The 23,011-nt window shown below is 36.6% G+C and overlaps 1 protein-coding gene and 1 long non-coding RNA gene across 2 annotated transcripts; one reads left to right on the top strand and one right to left on the bottom strand.

Moving 5' to 3' along the window:
- Positions 1 to 11,417: 11,417 nt before the first annotated feature.
- LOC140979766 (uncharacterized) lies at positions 11,418 to 13,681 on the top strand. The gene is made up of 2 exons (XM_073445324.1): positions 11,418 to 12,654; positions 12,781 to 13,681. The coding sequence occupies exons 1-2, from the start codon at positions 11,471 to 11,473 to the stop codon at positions 13,520 to 13,522; spliced, it is 1,926 nt and encodes a 641-aa protein (XP_073301425.1). The 5' UTR covers positions 11,418 to 11,470; the 3' UTR covers positions 13,523 to 13,681.
- A 2,433-nt stretch (positions 13,682 to 16,114) lies between these two features.
- LOC140979765 (uncharacterized) lies at positions 16,115 to 21,526 on the bottom strand. Its single transcript, XR_012175803.1, has 4 exons — positions 18,798 to 21,526; positions 17,559 to 17,776; positions 16,835 to 17,012; positions 16,115 to 16,714 (listed from the first exon to the last, which is right to left on the bottom strand). It is a non-coding gene; the product is annotated as an uncharacterized lncRNA (long non-coding RNA).
- Positions 21,527 to 23,011: the final 1,485 nt, after the last annotated feature.

Raw genomic sequence — 23,011 nt, 5'->3', positions numbered from 1 at the left:
TACTTTGAATTATCTCAGACTATGAAGTAGAATTCGAAAGTAACTTGATAGCTCGTGCTACACTAAACTCAAAGGAACCCTGGCAAATGGCTTCAGTGGAACTCAAGGAGCTAAAAGATCGATTCCAAGATTTGTTAGACAAAAACAAATTAGACCAAGTGCCTCTCTTTGGGGAGATTCAATCTTATTAGTACAGAAGAATGGTGAAAGTACAAGATAGTGATCTACAAAGAACTCAATAAGATCAAGAACAAATGTCATCTTTCAAGAATAGATGACCATTTCAATCAGTTAAAAGGAGCTAAGATCTTTTCAAAGCTCTATCTAAGGTCAGACTACCACAATTGAAGGCCAAGGCAGAGAATATTCCTAAAACAACCTTAAAAAAAAAGAGGACACGGACACTATGAGTTCATAATAATTCTTTTTGTTATAACCAATGCTCCAACGACATTCATAGAACTCATGAACAGAGTGTTCAAGAAATTCCTCGACAAGTTTGTGGTAGTATTTATTGATGACATTCTTGCATATTCAACAAGTGAGGAAGACCGCAAGGAAGATCTTCGTCTTACTCTGCAGATGCGTAGAGAAAAATAACTATATACTAAATTTAAGAAATGTGAATTGTGACTAAAAAACGTCATATTCCTTGGTCATATAATCTCTTAAATTGGCATATCAGTGGGTCACAAGAAGGTGGAGACAATAATGGATTGACCTTGATCGAATACTGGAATAGAAATTCGAAGTTTTTGGGATTAGTTGGCTATTAAGAAAACGTGTTGAAGGATTTTCTTCCACTCACCAAGCTCACTCAGAAGAACTCTCAATTCAATTAGAGTGAGGAATGTGAGAAGAGTTTTTAGATCCTGAAAAAGAAACTCGCTTCTACGCTAGTATTAGTACTTCCCGAAGAAGGTAAGAATTTCACAATGAAGCATCAAATGAGGATCGTGATGTGTTCTCATTTAAGAGAGGCAAGTAATTGTCTATGCATCAAAGAAATCTGAACGAGAAGCTGAAGTATGAAGAAGTCTCTATTCAAATAGTGGACACCAAATACCAAGTGCTGAGATGCCGAACAATTTCATATGTCAAGATACAGTGGTCGAATCATACTGAACGGGAAGCAACATGAGAACTAGAAGAGAAGATGCGCACACAATATCCTCATCTCTTCAAACGGTCGAGCTGAACCAAGTTTCGAGGACGAAACTTTCAATAAGGAGGGTGGGATGTGAGAACCCGAAATTTTCGAATACAATCAAAGGGATGAGACAAATTCATTATGCATGAAATGTCCCTTGATATACCAAAGTGACTCTTGGTGTGCATGGATGAATTTATTATGAAAGAGATGACCCTTGATATACCAAAGTGACTCTTGGTGTGCATGGATGAATGAATGAACACAATTAATACTTGCTTGGAATGCAAGGGGTTGGCCATGAGGAAGTTCAAAGGGCAAAATCTCACCTATAAATACACCATTGTATGTTGAAGAGACCACACCTAAAATCATCACAAAAATTCATCCCTCTCCTCTTCTCTCCTCTACTCTCCATTTCGACGTCTAAGGCAAGAAGAAAAAGGGGGAAGGCTTCGTGCAGTCCGAGTGATCAGAAGATACGTCGAAATGCTGCTGGATTTGCTTCATAAATCTAGGCAAAATACTGCAAGGTTTCGGTCACCGTCTGACCGAAATTCAACGGGAGTTGTACTTCAGGACTTGGCAATTTCGAAAACTACACCTTCGAATTCGGTAAGTGGGTTTTTGCTATGTATTTCTTTCTAATTTAAAATTTCTATAAGTATGACATGCTTGTATGTGTGTCAAATCATTTTCGAAAAATGCTATATTATGTATTATAAAATCTCGATCGATGTACGATATGTTCTTCTGGTCTCGACGTTCTTTGAATCTGCTGAGTCCTCTCATAATTCTGATAAGTACTGTTTGATGAATCTGATTTTGTAATACACTGTTATGATTCGAGTTGGATATGGAACGACGATTGTAAATTCTGTTATGGCCCCCATCAGTGGGTATAAAACTGTGTTATGGCCCCCATCAGTGGGTATAAAACTGTGTTTTGGCCTCACCCCTTAGAGGACTAACATATGGGGGACAATTTGACCATGGATGACGAGATGAATAACAGTGTTCCGTTTGTTCTGATCTGATCTGTTCTGAATTGTTCTGATAAGTTATGTTTCACCCTTCGAGTCTGATTCGGTTAATGTTTGATATGATAAGTTTTGAAAGTCTGTTAAAAGATGTTTTAAAATTATCTTTATATGTATTTGTGGTAATCGATCGGCCCCTACTTACTGAGTGTTTCCCAAAGCACTCACCCGTTACATCAATCCCCAGATAAAAATGAAGAACAATGGAGCGAGGAGGAACATGAGACGTTCTGGGGCTGGTGATCGCACCAAAAGATCTAGACTCAAGACTTTGTATTTATTTCGCTTCCGCAATCTTGATGTATTTTTATTCTATTGTCAAAGTAAAGACAATGTTTTATTTATGAAAAAGACTGGTTTTTGGCATTTCGATACGAGGCTTAATTGTTTTCAAGTAACTGTTAAACAATGTCGGATGTCACCGACGCCTCGGTCTCGGGGCGTGACACATAAACCTAGTTTATTTTAGATATTTTTTCTGTATTATTGCGAAAGTAACCTTGCCGACAAAAATATTCTGTCCTGTAGTTCTTTATTCTTTCAATCCCATCTCTCGAAATTCTTGTGCTCTCGTTGGGCCTCATCTTTGCCAGTTTCAAATTAGTGTCTATTCTTTACTACCATCATTCAAGCAACTTTATTCTATTTATCCAATCACATCTCGCTAAAATAAAATAAAAAAGAAAAACACTTCAATCAAAATTGAAAAACGAAAAGCCCAAATACTCGGGATTCCATACTATTAGCATTTGATTGATTTTCTCTAACGCGATGTTCTTTTCTTGGATCTTAATGTTATATTAATTGTTTTGAAAAAATGATTTTTTAAAAAAAGATATTTAGGATATGATATTGTCTGATCGAATTTGTTTTTAAGAGAAAAATAAAATTTATCATAATGGTGATATTTTCGTATAGTCATTCCCTTTTTAGTAATGTTATATGAAAATTTTAAAGTATATTAACGATCCATTATTTTTGGGAGAAATTTAAAAGTTTGAATTAACACGGTGATTTTGTTGGAGAGGATTTAAAAACGAATTTAACTACGTATTTTAAATTTTCTTTCGAAATAATTTTTTTCTCCACTTATCTTTGATTTTTTCGTTATTATCAAGAGACCGCCGAACAAGAATTTTTTTTTAAAATTTTAATTATGTGATTGGGATGAATCATACAAAATTGGTTCTTTTCGTTTGACGCCTAATATGCAACAAAGATCATTATTGTGAAACTTTGTTGTCAATCTCCTAAGAAGATATTTCGGGTTTGAGATTCAATTATAATAAATTTGGAAAAAAAAAAAGTTAGGTCCGAATATAATAATAGTTTGCCTTTCGACTAATACACCACCCCGACACATAAAGGCAAGGCACACAAATAAGTAGATGATGATTTTGATGATGATGAAATTAAAAATTGGATAATACTGAAATCGGGATGATAATTATTAATTAAGTTTAAAATATATATAAAAAAATTAGGAAAAATGAAGTTTAATTAAATATATTCAATTTGAAAATACACACACCACACCCACTTGCATATTCATCTATCATAATATGACAAACAACTTTATGTCAGCATCATCCGATACACGCTTGCATGTCAAAAACAAACATTATCAATTTATTTTATGTTATCCTAGGAAACGAATAATAATTTAGAAAATAAGGTAAAGAAGAAGATGATATGATTTTAAACTTCATTGCCCTTTCACAACAGATTCCGTAGGCCATCGCAGCAGTCACCAATGCGCACAAAACTTCAACACAAAATTTCTAGTAAAAAAATAGGTCAATTCTAAGATGACAGAATTGACTCGTCTCATTAATAAAAATACATGAAACTGTCTTACAAGATATTTATTCAAATTTCAAACATTGTGTAAATTAACTCCGAGAAAAATATTTGAAAATGATAAAAACTATTTTTGGTTCATTTTTTAAAAAAAAAAATGAATACAAAGTCTCTTACAAAATGATCATGACTTCATAAGGGTACTTTAAATGGTAATAAATTTGAATTAATAAGAAGTTGGATTTCTCTTTTTAATACTTTCTGGAGTAAGTTTTTTTCATAAGATTTGTCCAATATAATTTATTTGACTGCATATTTGTTGGAAACTAAATTAGCCTGAGATTTTACTTAATGGATATTTAAAGATAGATGTTTCAGTTTTTATCATCATAAAAAAATTATACTCAATCAAAATTAAGGAAGACAACGAGACTGTTTTGAGATAGATTTGGACAATTCCAAGACCCATCCTCGCAAAGAATAAATTGGACCCTTAAACCCACCCGGTGTAATCAAACACAATTTTACTTCTAGTAAATACACTATAAAAATTCCAAAATTTAGTATATTCATCAAAAATAAATCCACGTCATAACATTTTAATACTAAATTAACAAGGACATTTTAATACTAAATTAACAAGGACCTATATATTTTTAAATAAGGTCTAGTCTTAAGACATTCATTATATTAATTATATATATATAATTGAGCCACATTAACCTCCATTAGCATTAGTACTTTTAGAAACGTAAATTTATTTTAATCGATTTATAATATTTATCAATTAAAAAGTTGAAATTCCAATATTAAAATATCTTTGAATTAATCAAGACTATTTAAAATATTAAAAAAATACATTATTATTTATAAAATCGACTCAAGAAAGTTTTGAATATCAATTTATCAAGCACTCCTTCGTTTTGGGCAACACGTTGAGATAACTTTCAATTTGTCAACCACTTGAATTTTTCAATAATCCCACTAGGCGACTTCTAAGTAAGAAATAATGGTAAATAATGTATTAAATTGGCTTTTGACGAAATATGTGATATAAATTATAATTTATTTGGGTTGTATTCATTTAGGCTAAATATTATAGCAAAACCCAAGTAATAACATTTTGACCAGCTAGACTTGTTAAAATTGGTAGAATAGATGTTTGGAATCGAGAAGACACTATAGGTTGCATAGATTTGAAGAGCAATATCATGAAATATGCATGAGTTTTAAATTACCATTTTTTTATATTTAAGAAAATAGACCTGATCAATCATTTTTTTAAAAAAAATAACATACTCATGTGTATTTGAAATATACTGCAGAAAGTATTTTTTTAAAAATAATGATTGATTAAGGTTAGATAATAAAATACCCATTTTTTGGATCGATTATAGTTATTACAATGTTATTATAAATTGATGTGAAGTGAATTTAAAAATCTTGGAAAACCAAGATCATTGGAACAACTAGGATACAATTAAATTCAACTGTTTTAAATAAGTCGATCTGTCGATGTATGTATTTTTGTGCTATATTTGGCTTTAATTTTAATATTTTGAGAAAAAATGATAGATATATCAAATCTTAAATTTTGGATTCACTTATTTACACACTACTTATGTAAAGTATTCAGAATTTCAAATGTCATCATAATAGATGCACTTGAAATTCATCATAGTGAACATGAATTATCATATAAACATCTAAGCGTGAATTTAAAGTTTATGATTATACTTCTCTAAACAACAAAAATATGAAATCCATCAATAAGTGCAACATAAGAGTATTTTGGTTCGAATGATGTGATGATTAATTATGTATAATATATGGAAGATAAATCCATATTTATGGATATTGTAATGATTGATAATTGTAATTTTTTTAGAATTTGAGCTAAATATTGGAGTAAAAAATAATATGTAATTGATTCATATATCATCTTTCACACATAATAGTGATAGAATATTTTGAAAATAGTAATTATAATTTCTTTAAAATATATGATGATATTTTGTTTATAATATAAAATTTGGATAATTGAATTTTTAAAAAAACAGGGCGATATTTTTTTAATAAACAATTTTCTTTACAAAGGAAGGTTTGGTAAATCTCCAACTGGAAACAATAAAAGAATATTGAGTGAATACTCCATATGTAATGCCCGAGATTTTTATCCTGTTAATCTGAGATGATTTATTGATAAATTGATATAATGATAGACGGATCATTCCGAGGCATGAATGGATATCATGTATGAGTAAGAGGAAAGTGAGGCCAGAGGTTCTGGCGCATATGCGCGGAAGTGGTGCGCGCATATGCGCCAGTTGTTCGGGAGCTGTATGTGCGAGACAGAACTTCTCGCGCATATGCGCGAGACAGGGCGTGCATATGCGCGAGAGGCTGGATTTCAGAATGTTGATTCCAAAGGTTGTGGCGCATGTGCGCCGAGAAGGGCGCGCATATGCGCGAGTTGTGCGATGAATCAAGTGCAATTCCAGATAACCTCGCGCATATGCGCCGAGCAGGGGCGCGCATATGCGCGAGGCGCTGTGCACGCTACGCGCCGAGACATAATGTCTCGCGCATATGCGCCGAGTGATGTCGCGCATATGCGCGAGACGTGTTGCGTGAAAGGATAAGCCACCTAGCTCTAGACATGCAATATATATATATATATATCAATCCGACTTCAGTACTGTGTTCCTATCGACGCAGGCTCCAACTGGACGTAAGTTTTGTTACGTTTTGATATGTTTTGAAATTATGCTATCGTCAGAATTGAATATGATTCAGATATGATGTTCTTGACATGCTAGACATCATAGAATCGAAGTCAGATTAAGAAACAGATTGATTACGGATTTGTTATGATTTTTCAGATTATATTGATTGGTATTGGACAGATTTGGATTATGGTTGGATTACAGATTGTTTTGGATATTGACTATAGATTGTAACCGTTATCTGTTGATATGGTATTTATGGGGATATTGAGATTGTGCCGTTATGTCGATGATTTGAATTAAATCCAGATTTATCAGATTCGATATTGATCTGAGCAGTATATTAATATGGTATTATTTGATATTGTCATTACCAGACTGAGGGTTGACAGACTTTGAATTCCAGACAGGAACGTCATCAGAACTGCGATAAAAGAAAGGTATAAGTCAATGTGGTATTGGGAGATCAACACAAGTAGGATATACTTGTGTTTCCCTAAATCACATACTATTTGTTATTATTTGCATTGATTTGATTTGATATGCTTGTTCTATTGATGTATAGAGAGCATGTGTTTAGACGAGTGATTTTGTGACAGAAGTACCTGATAGTGGCGGGATCGCCACGGGCACATTGCACGATGTCACAAGATAGTGTATTGGCGATAGTGCCACAGTCTGTGACGGATAGGTCAAGACACTGGATGTTTGGTTATATCGACGTGGATAGAATCAGAGTTTCTTCTATTAGTGTGGGTCGATATAGGAATACCAACGTCCGGAAACCGGGATCCCTAGACTAGGATTGAGTCTAGTCTGAGCCGTGGAGTCACGAGTATGATTGATATTTTGATATTAATTATGTTTTAAATTTTGATATATATCTGATATCTGCTTCATGCTTTATATTAATTATATGATTGCATGTTTCGTTGATTTATACTGGGATTTGTTCTCACCGGAGTTATCCGGCTGTTGTCGTGTTTGTATGTGTGCATGACAACAGGTGGGACAGGTTCAAGGTCGAGGAGATGAAGAGAGAGATCGTGATTAGAGTGGAGACTACGGACTTGATCTAAGATAGGGTTGAACACTTGATATGTAGCCGTTAAACCTTAGTCTTAAATGATTGTATATAGTACAAGACTTGTACTTTACTTTTATACTGATATGTATAGTAGAGTGATTCCATTACGTTCCGCATTTGATATTATATTTCAAAAAAAAAAAAAAATTAGACCATGTTTATTATAATTGATTAATTAGTCCCAATGACGATTAAGAACATGATTAGCGTCCGGGTCCCCACACCATATCTCTGCTTAATGAGTAGCCTGACGGCAATTGACCAAATACAACGCACAAAAACATTCCCCGTCGGCAATTAATTACCCAACCAAATTCCATTTTATTTTTATTTCCAATATTTTTTCATTTAAATTTTTTTTATGATGAAATTGTTGAATGCAATAATTATTAATTTTTGATAGATAAATCGATATGTGGTACTTGAGCTGTTATACGATTTAAAATTAGGACCGGAAAAAAAAAATGAAAAATCCAACCTAATCTGAATCTTGTCCCACTCTCAACCCGAAAAAATTCTGACCCCCATTTTGCCTGACTCGAGTTGTCGGGATTTTTCACGTCCCGATCAATTTCGGGAGACGGATCGAGAAATTAATATCCTCCCGATAGGATTCTCGACCCGACTCGATTATTTTAATTTTTTAACAAAATATTATCAATATTTTTAACACATTGAGTTGGAAGATTGTCATTTTAAATAAAATAATATAAGCTCATATTGAAACTAACATATTTAAAAGTGTTATCTGGTAGATGATGATTTTAAAGTTTAAATCAAATTGTTAACTATTTCATCCAAATAAAAAAAACACATATAGATAAATATAATAATTCAAATAAAATTATACAAAATAAAAAATCATTTAATGTTATTTTTTTCTTCAACCTAAACTTAAAAGAATAAAAGGACCATATTATTGTTCTCACCCCTACATATAACGCTATATTCTCAATCTACCCGAGGGGATCTCGAAATTTTGGGATATCATATCCCTACTTGACATAATTCTTATCGGAATGAAAATTGAGTAAGAAAATTACGGAATGAGTCCGATCCGATCCCACCCCAAATTAAAATCAAATTCAATTCACCCCATTGATATATAGATACTAATTATTTGTCATATCAATAATTACTCGATTTATAATGTGGGTTCATTTATGTGATAGAACCATCCAAATATAACATTTAAATGCATGTATCATTTAAGAGATTATAGCAGTATCATCACCATATAACAGAACTTTATATATAGTAGTAAATAATTGGTTCATTGATTTTTTTGTATGAAAATAGAACTCGCAGTCGTTGTCTTTTGATGTACACTGAGTTAACTCTGATTAACGTTATAGTATGTAAATCATGTCAATCAAGTAAACAACACTGGACAAAACATGTGCGATTTGCTCGTTAGAAAAATTGTTGATAGAAAAATCAAACTACTGAGCATTTAACTATTGATCAAATGTTCATTTACTCAATTAACTCGTACATTTAATCAAGGACGTTAGTTCATTAATAGGTCAATGAGACACACCGAAAACCCATGAACATCATTGGTTTCATAAACAAGAGATTAGGATAACCGTGACAATTAAATCCATCCAAAAGTAATATCATCATAGTAGATTGAACTCAAGATAATCAATGCTATAAAAAATTATCGACATTGTTGATTGATGAAAATATTAAAATAAGATTATTATGGAGCAACTCGTGCCTTTCTTATTAGGGTTAGTTTATGATATATCGGGATTGTTTTTTCTCATATTCTAATATCATTAGATCGTGTGAGTTCCTCATAATTTTATAAAAGTCGACATATATTTTGATGATCCAAATATTAACATTTGACCACATAATAAAGGGGATAATATTTCAAGAGTGACATAAATATTCTTTCTTATCATATATGTTTATTTATGTGACATAATATTTTTTTTATATCTAAAGTGCTGCATTGTTTTAAAATTTTAAATTTATCATAATATCATAATAAAATTACAAATGAGAATATTTTTTTTTTAAAAATATTTTTCTCACCCCACCTCCAACTGTCTCAAAAACAAAACTTTTTCATTAATTTTTCATTAAAATTTCCTTCATGGCCCACACCCACTAGCTGTCCAAGAACCCGCAATTTCTTTACAACAAAGCTCCCGACTTTTCCTCAACATAAATTGCATTTTACACCCATTTTTTCTACGGGAAATTGGGGATCAGTCCCCAGCCGTCTTTTTTTTTAGTGTTCAGTACCTAGGTACTTTTTTAGTACCACATTTCCACATGAAGTGTACCACATTTCCACATGAAGTGTACCACAATTTGTATGACATAGTACCACAATTTTGTGGGTAGGGAGTAAACCCAAAGAAATATTTTGATCGAGGATTTTTCACCAACTTCCCCTTTTTTCTAATGTCTTTTTTATTTATTTATTGATTTTTTTTTTCTAATGTCTTATTGCCTTATGGTGTCCATCATGCTGTTTGGAGTACAAAATCCAATAAAATATTATTTTGAAAGAAATATAAAGTTAAATATATCCACCTGCAGATTAATCCATATGTAGCACAATAAATACAATAAAAACTACATAATTCTCTATTATGTAATTCGCAAGTGGTTTTTTTTTTTCCGATATGTATTAGGTAATACTCGACAATATCAGAAGCTAAAACTATCTTATTTAAAGTGTACAATGCAAAATCTATGACAAGCTCATCCGAGAAGTATTTATTTGAAAATTGAGTCGATAACAATAGACAAAACATTCACATATTCCATCGATTCAAACAACTCAGTAAAAGAATCAAGTATAAATTTTCTTACATCTTACAAATAGCTTAGTAAATATAATATTATTTTATTCTAAGACTAATATCTGGACTTGATAAATATCTAGACTTGTATCCTTGGCTGGCATTTGATAAATATAAGACACGTCACCGTATACAACTATGCATAGTCTTCGTTTTATTTCTAATACAAAAAATCTACATTTTAAAAAATCTATTTAAAAAGTTTAATTAGACACGTAATATATAATTAAAATTTTTTTTAAAACAGTAACTCAAAACTAATAGAAAAATTAATACAATAATATAATGATTTAGAAACATTGCCGAGGATATAATAAAAGATTCAATCCCAACAAACTAGCTTGGGAGATTAAAAAGACCTCATTTTTTTTTTAAAAAAATTATTTTATTATTTGCTTTTAATAATTGGAGTGTTGATGATAAATTAAAGAATTATACTACTTTCGTTTTAATTACATAATTTGTTTTGTTTGTCCTAAATAAATAGTCCACTTTTTATATTTAATTTAATTTTTATTGGTTTTACTTATAAATTCATATTAACTAAGTAAACTAATTTTTGAATAAATTAAATAGAGATAAAATATTAAATTTGTAAAAAAATTTGTTTTCTAATGATTTATATATATATATATATATGAAAAATTTATATATTTGAGATAATAAATTAGCATATATATATATATATAATTTTTTTTGTTTGAGATGAAAAGAATATTACAATAATAATTTTGCATTGTAAAAATAATTAAAAAAATTTCATCAATAAATTTGGGGAAAGGTAAAAATACACTACAAGCGTCAATACGAGCCAAAGTCCGACCAATTCTTCCTCAATTCTCATGGAGGCAACACAGCCACTCTCTTCTGCTCCGCCAATCCTAAACCTTGCCGCGGCGGCGGCTTTCTATCCAGAATCCATAGACTCATCCCCCCGTTCACGACATACGGATTCTTGGGACGCTGAACCTCCGCCAATTCTACCACAAAAGCTTCGATTCATGTGTAGCTATGGCGGACACATAATCCCCCGTCCACACGACAAGTCTCTCTGCTACATCGGTGGGGACACCCGTATCATTGTCGTAGACCGCCATACGTCTCTGTCGGACTTTCACCAACGAATCTCTAAAACCCTCCTGAAGAACCAGCCGTTTTTGCTCAAGTATCAGCTGCCCAACGAGGACTTGGATGCTTTGATTTCTGTTACTTCGGATGAAGATCTTGAAATCTTGGTGGAAGAGTATGACCGGCTTAATAATGCCCTTGTTGGTGGGCGATCGAAGCATGGTCGCCTTCGCCTTTTCTTGTTTCCGAAATCAGCTTCGAATATCGAGCAGCTTCTTGTTGAGAGTGCGTCGACTCAATCGGGAGATTGGTTTTTTAATGCGCTGAATGGGAAGGCTGCTACTTTATCTGCGGTTGCTTGTGATCGTGGGTTTTCCGAATCGTCTTCTGTTAATTGTTTGCTTGGGCTGGATGATGCTTTCGTCGGAAAGACCGCCGCGGCAGGGAAAGGAGCTGAAGCGCAGGTTGAATTTGGATATAAGAATGGTGGAAATGGAAACGGAAATATTGTTAATATTCACGAAGTTCACTCGATTCCAGACTCTCCGATATTGAGAACGACGTCCTCCTTCGGTTCTGCTTCTAGTTCTCCTTCGGCTAATATACCGCCGATAAAGGTGATCGGGGAGGAGAATCCAAAAGTGGGAGGGTTGGGAATTGAGGAACAATTCCAGCAGACTGGTGTCGGAGTTACGGCCAAAGTTAGTTTTCCGACGCCGCCCCAGAAGCAGGAAGAGGTTAGGGTTTTTCCGGCGGGGACAGTGGTTTCTGGTTTGCCGGCGGCTGCGGCGGGTGTAGAGTATGGAAACAGGGCTTTTTCTGATGACGATAGATCAGATCATGGTGGATATCGAAAGGCACAGCAAATTCAGCCGCTGGTACAACCTCAGCAGATTGCTCAATTTCAGCAGAAACAAGGTGGTGCTAACGATTTTCCTTCTCCTGATTCAATCTCAAGGTACGCTCTTCAAAATTTTGATTTAAAAAATTTCAAAGAATTCTTTTGTGTGTATTTTTCAGTTCTTTGTGTTAATTTGATGTCTGGAAATAACCTGAATTGATAGCAATGTTTCAATTTGTCCAGTGAGGGAAGTGTCACAAATCCATTATCTAGGCAGAGACAAGCTATTTATCAAGAACCAATTGCACAGTTTCTAGCTTCAAACTATAGGGCTATGGCTACTGCTAATCCTGATCCGAAAACGGAGAATCAAAGTAATAGCGGGGTTCAGACGCAACCCCAAGTTCAAGACTCTGTTTACTTGTCACCAAACCAATGCGACCAAAACCATTCTCAGTTGCATCAACCACAACAATTTATTCATGGTGGTACTCAATATTTTCCTGCTAATGCTGTGCCAATTGCTTCTTATTACCCTATGTATCCTCCGCAACAACAACTTCATACGCACCAAACTGAGCTTGACCAGCAGTATCCCGTTTACTTCATGACTGCTAGGCCACCCCAAGCTTACAACGTACCACTTCAGCAGACAAATTATGGTGAAATGGCACCTAATCCTGCTTCTGGCCATCCCCAGGCGTCTAGAAATGCTCCTGCCACCCAATTTGTCCAGGCTCCTCCTGCTCAGCATCAACAACTGTATGTTGGCTATACTCAAATCCATCATCCATCTCAGTCTAGGGTGCCCGCTCCAGCAGCCAATGCTAATTATACATATGAACTTACTGATCCGACACGCGCTCAGATATATTATACTCAACCTTTGCCGCCTCAGTTGGCTGCTCAATATCAAACCATGGCATCAGGCCCTGCAGCTATGTTACCTGAATCTTCTGCTCAGTTGGAGAACATAAAGCATTAACTTACAATATGATAGGTGAGCTAGGCCTAATGATAATATACACAATTTTGAAGAAGTGGGTTTGGTTTGTCTTTGAAGTTATATTACAATGTATCTTTCTGTGTTGGCTTCTGATATGTTATTATATCAAGTAATAAGAAACTCTACCCTTCTCTCTTCTTTCGCTTGTGTACTTCATATTGGTGTTAAGTGAATGTGGGCAATGTTTCATTGACTTTGTATAAATCCTTTTTCCGAATTATTATGAAATATGAAATATGAAATATCACTATGTGATATTCGGAGTAAAATCTCTCTGCTGTGCTGTTACTTATTTTCTTGGTTTTGTTAAATACCTTGGAGATACTGCGTTGCATGCTCATGATCACTCTTGGTTCTGGTGTGTTTAAAGATTCGTTCAACAGACGATTAGATGTGAATGATTCGTGGAAGATGACAGAACCCGCAGCTGTATTTTGCTATTCATTCCATAAAGTTCCCTTTATATTTGCTGAGATCTTTATACCAATCTTCAACTTTTTCACAAAGGTATACACAACTTCCCTGAGGACTTTATGTTCTTATCTTATAGAACACATATTTCTTAGCGAAACCAAGGATGAATTCGATTCCCTATCATTTCTCCATAGATTCTTAAAATGGAATTCAACTTGCGCAGAAGTAAACTTTATCTACTTTACTGATATTCCAGTATAATGGCTTTTGGGATTCATTGTTGACCTATCTCTCCCTGATTCCTTATGCCACTGCACATTGCATATTCCATCTTGTAATAATTGGTGGTTTGGAAGAAAGCTCAACCTTTATCTTTACATTGTATCTAAGGTGATCGTTACCTTCTTACTTGTCTTACAATACTTTTTCTATTTTATATTACTCGCTCATTTACCTCTGGTGAAGCATACACCAGGCAAAATGCAGCACACAATTCATTACTACTTATGGAATAGTTCAATTCCCACGATCTTTTTACTTATGGAATAGTTCAATTCCCACGATCTTTTTCCTTGTCATTTGCAAGGTTTATCTATATGCATATATAGCACCAAATCTAACAATAAAGATATTAGTTAATTACATATTATTGTTTCATCGAATGTCTGGCTTAAGTTTTACTAATTATTAGAGTTGAAAATCATTATGTTATCCATCTACATGTACCTACCATGCATCGATTATCTATCTCATCTCATGAGATTGCTACAAAATTTATTTGGATTTTTCTTGTTAGAGAATGCACCAGAATACGCATGTTTGAAAATGTCAATAGTAAATTATTTAATATTTTATTATTACCATGTATGATAAGGATAAACAGAAATGTAAATCAATATTCTCTATAAAAAGTTAATACAAATGATTTTTTTGGCTTTGGTTTATTAACAAAATATATTATTATGAATATATGATATTTTTCTTTGAGCTTAAAATGTTCCATCCATCCCAAATATTAAGACTACTTTTTTTTCCCCATCCGTTTCAAATATATAATAAAACTATCATACGTAGTATTATTTTTTTTCTATTATTTCATCAGTCTATCATTAAATACATTCTCTTATTAAAATATTCATTAAATAAAAATAAAATATAAAATTTATTTGTGAAACTTATTTTTCAATAATGTTTTTAATCCGTGTAAAAACATAAATACACCAATCAAATGGAACAAAGGAAATATAATTTATCACGTACAGGTATCACGGGTGCTTAGCAACAGCTTTTCTTGTATATTTGTCCAAATCTAGTTTGAAAAGGGGGTTAACTGTCATCATGCGGAGTATTTCTTTCTATTAAATTAATCACTGATTCTCATGTGATTCCCAGCTATGTTGCTTTGTTGATTGCTAATTTATGTCCTTGTTTGCTTAAATTTATAAGTTAAAGATATATATATACACACACACACACACACCAAGAACTTTATTGCTATAGGAATTTTATTACCGGACAACAATTGGTTAAGTAATTATTAAGAGCTCGAGACTTTGTCCATTTATTGGGATGCTGGTGTCACCCTAGACATTATTTATTAAACAAATTACTCAAAAATTAAATATATTAAGTAAAACAACCAAGTCCTTACTTCTCAATTCTTAATTTATGAATTAATTATCTATTTTGCATATCTTTATGAAATTTCTTCCATGACCTAATTCAATCAAACCCAAATTAAAATGATCATGGATCCATTTTCAAATAACTCGGTTCATTGCTAAATAATATATATTTTTTTGCTCTCAAAATTGGACCTGAGACGACCACCTCTACATACTCACTTCCCACCTCTACATACTCACTTCAGTTCGGGCTATTCTATTTCACTTACACATATTTAATTGTTTGATTGTTGCTATGTTTCTAAATTAATATGCATATACAATTGTTTTTTTTACTATTATGTAGGATATAATATCGAAGGATTTAATTCGTTCGGTGGTCGATATCTTAATGTTTAGTAACATGTAGATCGTTCAACTCTCTTATGTTTATATAACACCAATTAATATACTTTTATGTAAACAAAAAAATTTGATTTTCCAGCTAGGATTGCCAACAAATTAATGATTAATATGGATTTTAAATTAATTAAACAATTTATAATTGCACGAATGATATGGTAAATCAACTCTTTTACACAAAATCAAAAGAGGTTTGAAGAATGTCATTATATTCAATTTGAACTCTACCTTCCTGTAAACGAACATCTCTGCTAAGACTAAAGAACATCGACTTGAAATATCCTCACACAATGATCATCTCCACAGGATGCAAGCTGAGTGCTCCTTGGATCGCAAGTTTTCTCACCATTTTTCCACCTTAACCGACGAACCGAAGAAACGTGACATATAAATGGATCAAACCGAACAAAAACAGTAACTTTTGGCACAACCCCGGTATTTGAATAACTCCACAGTTATATGATGCCATTTTCCATTCCCACAGCAAGAAGGCCGTTATTCCTTTGCCTGTCAACGCCCAGCCAAGATAAGGCGGTGACACTACTCTTGAACATTGGAAGACACGTGAGTAGCTTCACAGATGACTCTTCCTCCACTTGCCAGATCTTTAGAGTCTTATCCCTTGAACCAGTGGCAAATTCATGACAATATGGGTTCCAAGAGCACGCCCATATAATTCTTTCATGCGCTTCTTGATTGACCATAAGTTGATGTCTAATTTCATCAACTCCTGCATCATAAAAAAAATGTCGATGATTTCATTACCTTCATCAAAATAGGTATAATTCACTCTTTATAAGAACTATATTAAGAAAATACTAAATAGAAAATGAAAGCAAATATAACATACCTGTCTGCTTTATCGAAAAAACAGAGAAATGACGATCCCTTGAGACAGCCAAAAGAAAATTGTCGTTATGAGAGAACTCCAGTTGTGTCACTGTTAAACTGTGCGATTGCAAGCGACCTACAGACTTCCAGGTGCGGACTTGCCATAGCCATATTTCTGCCACGGATGCAGATTGTGCCTGCAAGATTAAGAACTTGTTTACTTGTTGAACAATGACAGACTTACACTCGTCATGAATACAAAATATTTCTGTGAGAAATAAGTTTTACTGCCAACAATTGTAATAATGGTAGAATACAAAGGTTATAGGAATACATGTGTTCCTAAATGTATGGAATGTCATTTGTTGTGGTTTTGCTCCTCTCATGTTGTCATATAAATTGGAATAAAATGGTGAAAAGCGAATTTCTCTCGAAGTAGTGCCATGAATCATATTTGTCAATTGTTAATTTCACGGGCTTTGCTTTTGACCAGATATACTTGGCCAAAAGGGCATCCACTATTGAAAAGCCTGGGGAATTTTGTTCAAATTACTTGTAGTTCTTGAAATTTTTTTATAGCTTCACAGTTCATAGATCTCACATCATTTTTGCCTTATCAAGGTGAAACAGAAAATGAACAGACTCCTAAAGACTGAACATCTATACAACAATGTAAAACATTAAACACCATATAAATGGGAAAACACATAAATTTTTTTTGAGACGGAGAACACACAATTTACCTTGCAGGATGAAGCAACTAGCTTCCCCTCGTGGTCACAACATAAAGAAAATAGTTCATTCCCATGACCATATAGCTTGTGTGATTCCAACTATAGCGTGTCCCATGCAAGTTGCTCCTCAATTGGTGGTTCTGTCAATTCCATTGGAACTGCTTCTGGAATAGTTTCAAGGGTATCAATGCCTTCGGTTCTATTTCTCTCTGTTGAATCAAGTGATGCTGTAAAAGGAGAAAGGTTTAATTCTCGGTGATTTAAAACGAGAAGATTTTCTACATACTTTTTCCAACGTTTTTTCACTTGTGTAAAAAGGCAATGATTCTATTTCAAACTAGGAGAGACAAATAAAGATTTAGTCTCCTCGGCATTGTCCCATGGATGCAGGTTTTAAACAGAGCGTTTCCTCCTCACTTTATTTCTACTATTCAGAATTCATTAGACAACACCAAGAAATAATATTACAAAACGGATAAATTATATTCATAAATACTTTATTGGTTACACTGGATAAGTAGCAACACTAGACAACATAAATGCTAGATGTTATTTATACACATAATTCATGACGTGATGTTGATCATGCATGGTCGTTAAGAAAATGAAAAACCGAAGAGGACATAAAATACCATGCTAATATGTTTTTCTTAAGAAAACAGTTAAGAAAAAATAAATTGTTAACATTTTATCATTAACCTGTACTGCTATTTCAAAATGAAATGAAACTAATGCTTGTTTCACACCAATTTATGAAGATTTTATTCCTTTGGTGTGATTGAACGTTAGTTGAACAAATTTTACTTCGCAGTAACTCAAGGCATACAGCGGTGTATTTTTTTGGTCAAGAACTCGTGCTCAATTCCATCGAAGGCATAAAGCTAACTGAAAGAATCGTTAGATGGGTAGCTGATAGAAAAAAGGCCAATCAAAGTTGTTACAATAAGAAACATAAAAGAAAAAATTATCAGAAATTTAACCTGGTCAATAAAATATTCAAGATACTAATTTCAAAAGGTATATAATAAAACAAAAAAGGTATAAAGTTAAATTTCCAAGCACCAAGGAACCAATTTTTATGAAGGGAAAATATCAGACCGACTAAGAGGTGGAAAGATTGCTTCAATGGAGTAAAACTGGGGACATCAAGACAATCAACTTCAACTAATTTAACCTCCTGTTTTTGAATGAATGAATGCCTACAGTATCTTATTAACAAAATCGAAACACTTTAGACAGTCAGCTCACCTTGGACATATATAGGCTTCTGTGATAGCCATAGAGCAGACATATTTGCACCTAGAATTTGCATATTCACAGGAACATCTTCAGTGAAACTCGACTGCTGTAAACTTGAGTGATTCAATGTCTTCAGGAACGATAGAGGAGCTTCAAACACTCTGGAAACTTTCTCATCAGCCCCACTCACAAAACGATGGTTCCCCTTTCCTCTAATTAAGGTGACACAATTAATATCATGACTGATACTAGCTGAAAATTTAGGGTCCGATTCCAGCAGATGACGGTTGTCCAGACACAGGCTTCGAATTGGCTCTGAGCCTGAAATCACGAAGAAGACCGTTAGAAAAGGACCGGAAGAATGTCCCGGCGTAGCCCCTTCGACGCTCAAGTCAGAGACTGAGAATATAAGGAAGAGCAGCTAAGGGTACTGCTGAAAAGTAATATAGTAAATATGAATGAGTTGACACTCAAACCTGGTATTTATAGGAGAATACATGGGCCTTCTACTTTGGCTAGGGATGGGCCGGGGCCCATGATCCGGTGTGGGCTCAATTTGGATGGGCTCATCCCGGGCTCAATTTGGATGGGCTCATCCCTGAGGTATCACCAGTCTCCCCCTCCCAAGTCGAACTGAATTAAGGTTCGAAGTTCGATTACTTGCATGGTTCTCGGCTTACAACATGTGAGTTGTGTATTCTTCTCCTGCCGCTCATTAGTTTCCAAAAATTTGGAAATAAATTAAATCACCTTCCCATTTGAAGGTCCAGATCTACATTAGGCTCCTCTACTCGCCAACCACAACCCATTGCGCTCGTCGCCTTGTCTACGCCCTTTCCTCTCGCGCGCCCACGCCACGCCTCCTCTCTCGCCTGTCTAGACCTCAGCCTCCTCCTGCCTCCATCTCGCCTCGTCCCTGCCCTTCTCCCTTGCCAACACCCACACCCGCATACCATCGTGGCGCCCTCGCCTCGCCATAGCCCTCGCCACAGCCTCACCTCACAGCCACACCCTCGCCCGTCCTCGCCGATCACCGCCCTCGCTTTTTCGTCATTGCCATGCCCCACGCCTACAGTCTCGTCTCGCGCACATCTCCTCGCTGCTCGCCCGCACCTAGCGCCTCGCCCTTGCGCCCTCTCGCCGCATCTTCGCCCTTCGCATTCCTCTTCCCTCGCCAACTCCTGCCAACCCTCGCCCCTGCACTCGTCCTCGACTTCTTCTCCTTTCGCCAACCCCTGCCAGCCCTCGCCAGCAACCCTTCTCCCTCGCCAAGCACGCAGCCTCACCTGGTTCGCCCCAGCAGCTTGGCACCCTCGCCCTTCTCCTTCACGCGCAGCCTAGCACCCTCGCCCTAGCAGCCTACTCCACAACCGTTCTTTCCCATCCTCGCCATCGCTTGGCACCATCTCACCGCCCACGCCGCGCACCCCCGCCTCCTTCTGCAAAGCTTCGCCCAGCAGCGTCGCCTCTCCCCGAGCGTGCCCGTGCAAACCCTTGCCCACACCCTCGCCCTTCGCCCGCAGCCCACGCCGCACACCTTCGCACCCTCGCTTCGCTCACCCTCGCTTCGCTCGCCCTCGCTTGCTCATTCCCTTGGTCTTATTCCTCGAGTATTTTATGTTTGAATATATTGTTTCTTCTGAGTTTATCTTCGACATTTTGGAACCACTGGGGTTCGAGTTTATCAAAGCTCATCGGCTAGAGTGCGAGCTTACCAAAGCTCTTTCCTTCTCGTTACGTCTTCTCTTCTGCCATGCCCGACCTAATAAATAGTATCTAACTTTTGCTTCTACCTTATATTCTCCTCGATTAGACATAGCCCACGTAGGTAAATTTAATTTTCAAACTCACCACCTCTTCTCCTCTACTAGGCTCCAACCTTCACCATCATCTCAAGCTCCTCTACTAGGTTTCAGCCTTGGTAGGAAAATTATGAACCATCACACTCCATACTTCAAGCTTTTTGACCCTCATCTTCAAGATCATACAGTAGACTTCAGTCATAGTAGGAAAAATATGAACCCCACTATCCACACTTCAGACTCCTCACCCTCCTCACATCAAGTTCATCGCCTTCTCACCACCTCAAGCTCATCTACTATGGTACAACCTTAACTCTCACCACCTCAAGCTCTTTTAGGTTTCGGCCTTAGTAAGAAAATAGAACTCTCACCTTCTAATCTCGCAACTCCTCTGCTAAGTCGGGCCTTAGCAGGAAAATAAAACTTTCACCTCCTCGCCCCATGACTCCTCTGCTAGGCGATGCCTTAGCAGGAAAATAAAACTTCCACCACCTCATCCTCTGACTCCTCTGTTAGGCCATGCCTTAGCAGGAAAATAAAACTTCCATCTCCTCTCCCTCTGACTCCTCTGCTAGGCGATGCCTTAGCAGAAAAATAAAACTTCCACCTCCTCATCCTCTAACTCCTATGCTAGGCGATATCTTACAGGAAAATAAAACTTCCACCTCCTCTCCCACTGACTCATAATTTCCTCTGATTTACATTCATCAGCACTTCCTTACTCTGCACCTCGCTTACGTTCGCGCGCTCTCGCCCATCAGCGCCACTCGCCCCCTCGCCACGCCCGCGCACCGCCCTAGCCAAGCTGCAGCCACCTCGCCAAGGCAGTGCGCACATCCCTTGTCGCCGCACCTCTCACCCACGCCTCTAGCCACCTCTCACCCACGTCTGCGCCCATCTTGCCCTTCGCCACGCCTGCACATCGCCCAATCACTCTGCTCGCCTCCTCGCCCAGCCCCCCCTCGCCACGCCCGCGCGCTCTCGCCCATCAGCGACACTCGCCCCCTCGCCACACCCGCACTTTGTGTGCTCGCCCGCCCTCGCCTAACAACCCCTAGCAAAGCCCGTGCGGCCCTCGCCCAGCCCCCCTTCTCGCCACGCCCGCTCGGCACTCACCCCAACGCGCTTTAGCCTACGCGCCCCTCGCCTCGCCGTCCACTCGCACAGCCGCGCGCCCTCGCTTTGTCCTAGGCTCGTGCACACCCCCTCCCATCCCCGGCTCATCCCAAGCGCCCCTCGCCCAGCTCTTGCTTGCCCACTTAGTCTTTTCCGTCGAGTATTCTCTCGTGTTTTTCCGAGTAAGTTTCCTCCTATGTCTGTTTAATTATATTTAGCACCTATGTCTTCTTCTGATTCCGAGTCTAATTACTCGAGTGATTCCGAGAGGTCTAGCGAGTCTGACGAGAGTAAGAGTTCCTTAGAAGATCTTGAATTTACCCTTGATTCCCATGAGGAAGAAGTCATCACACATAGCCGTCTTGGTAAGGAAATTCGTCATGTGACCCAACAGATGAATATCTCTAATGCTAATAACCTCTGGTACGGCCACCTATCGTCCCACATCCCCCATACTAGTGAATCAAAACTTAGGGCTTTGTGGCATGTTCTTTTCTATCACCAAATCATCATTCCTACCCCCGATGACCGACCCTATCTAACTCCCAAGGGTTGCTATACTTTCTTTCAGCACCATTTCGATGCAGGTCTTCCCTTTCCCCTATGTGACTTCCTCCTGGAGTTGAGCAATTATTATCAGGCGCATCTAGGTCTGCTCACTCCCAATGCTTTTCGCTCGATATGCTGTTTCATTGTGTTATTTCGGGCTTTGTACCCTCCCTTAAATTGCACTATTTTTCCTTACTTCCTGGTCTTAGCCAAGTCGAAAGAAGAACCTTTCTACGTGACCTCTCGGTCTAGCCATAAGCTTTTTGACGGGGGCCCTAGTCATGCGAAGGACTGGAAAAAATACTACTTCTTTATTCAGCCCCCCAAAGAGTTGACTTGTTCCACGGATTGGTACCTTACTTTCACCAAGCCTAAGCTTTCCAAGGGTTAAAAGAAAGATAAGACCTATCTACACATAATGAGCGTACTAGGAGATAAATACTTTAGTATTCCCCAACTCTTATCTGAAGATCTCCTGTGTCATGCCGTGTTAAGTCCAGCAAAAATTAAGCTGAAAAAGAATGCTGATACATATTCTCATCTTTTCACACTCATTGTTTTGTTTTCACTTATTATGTCCTTTGATAACATTCTCATCTGGTTCATTGTTTTTGTTCGCAGGTACTAGAGTTATGAATGCCGTATTGCTCCGTGAGGCTGCAAGAAGAAGGCTGGGGGTTCATTCTCAGCACCCAAGAAGTCAGTCGTCCCAGCAGTCAAGACAGGGATAAAGGGAAATTGTTCTGCAACTGCGAA

Source organism: Primulina huaijiensis, chromosome 6 (genome assembly GCF_012295235.1).
Source record: "Primulina huaijiensis isolate GDHJ02 chromosome 6, ASM1229523v2, whole genome shotgun sequence".
Taxonomy (NCBI): Eukaryota; Viridiplantae; Streptophyta; class Magnoliopsida; order Lamiales; family Gesneriaceae; genus Primulina; species Primulina huaijiensis.
This window is presented reverse-complemented; position numbering and strand designations above follow the sequence as displayed.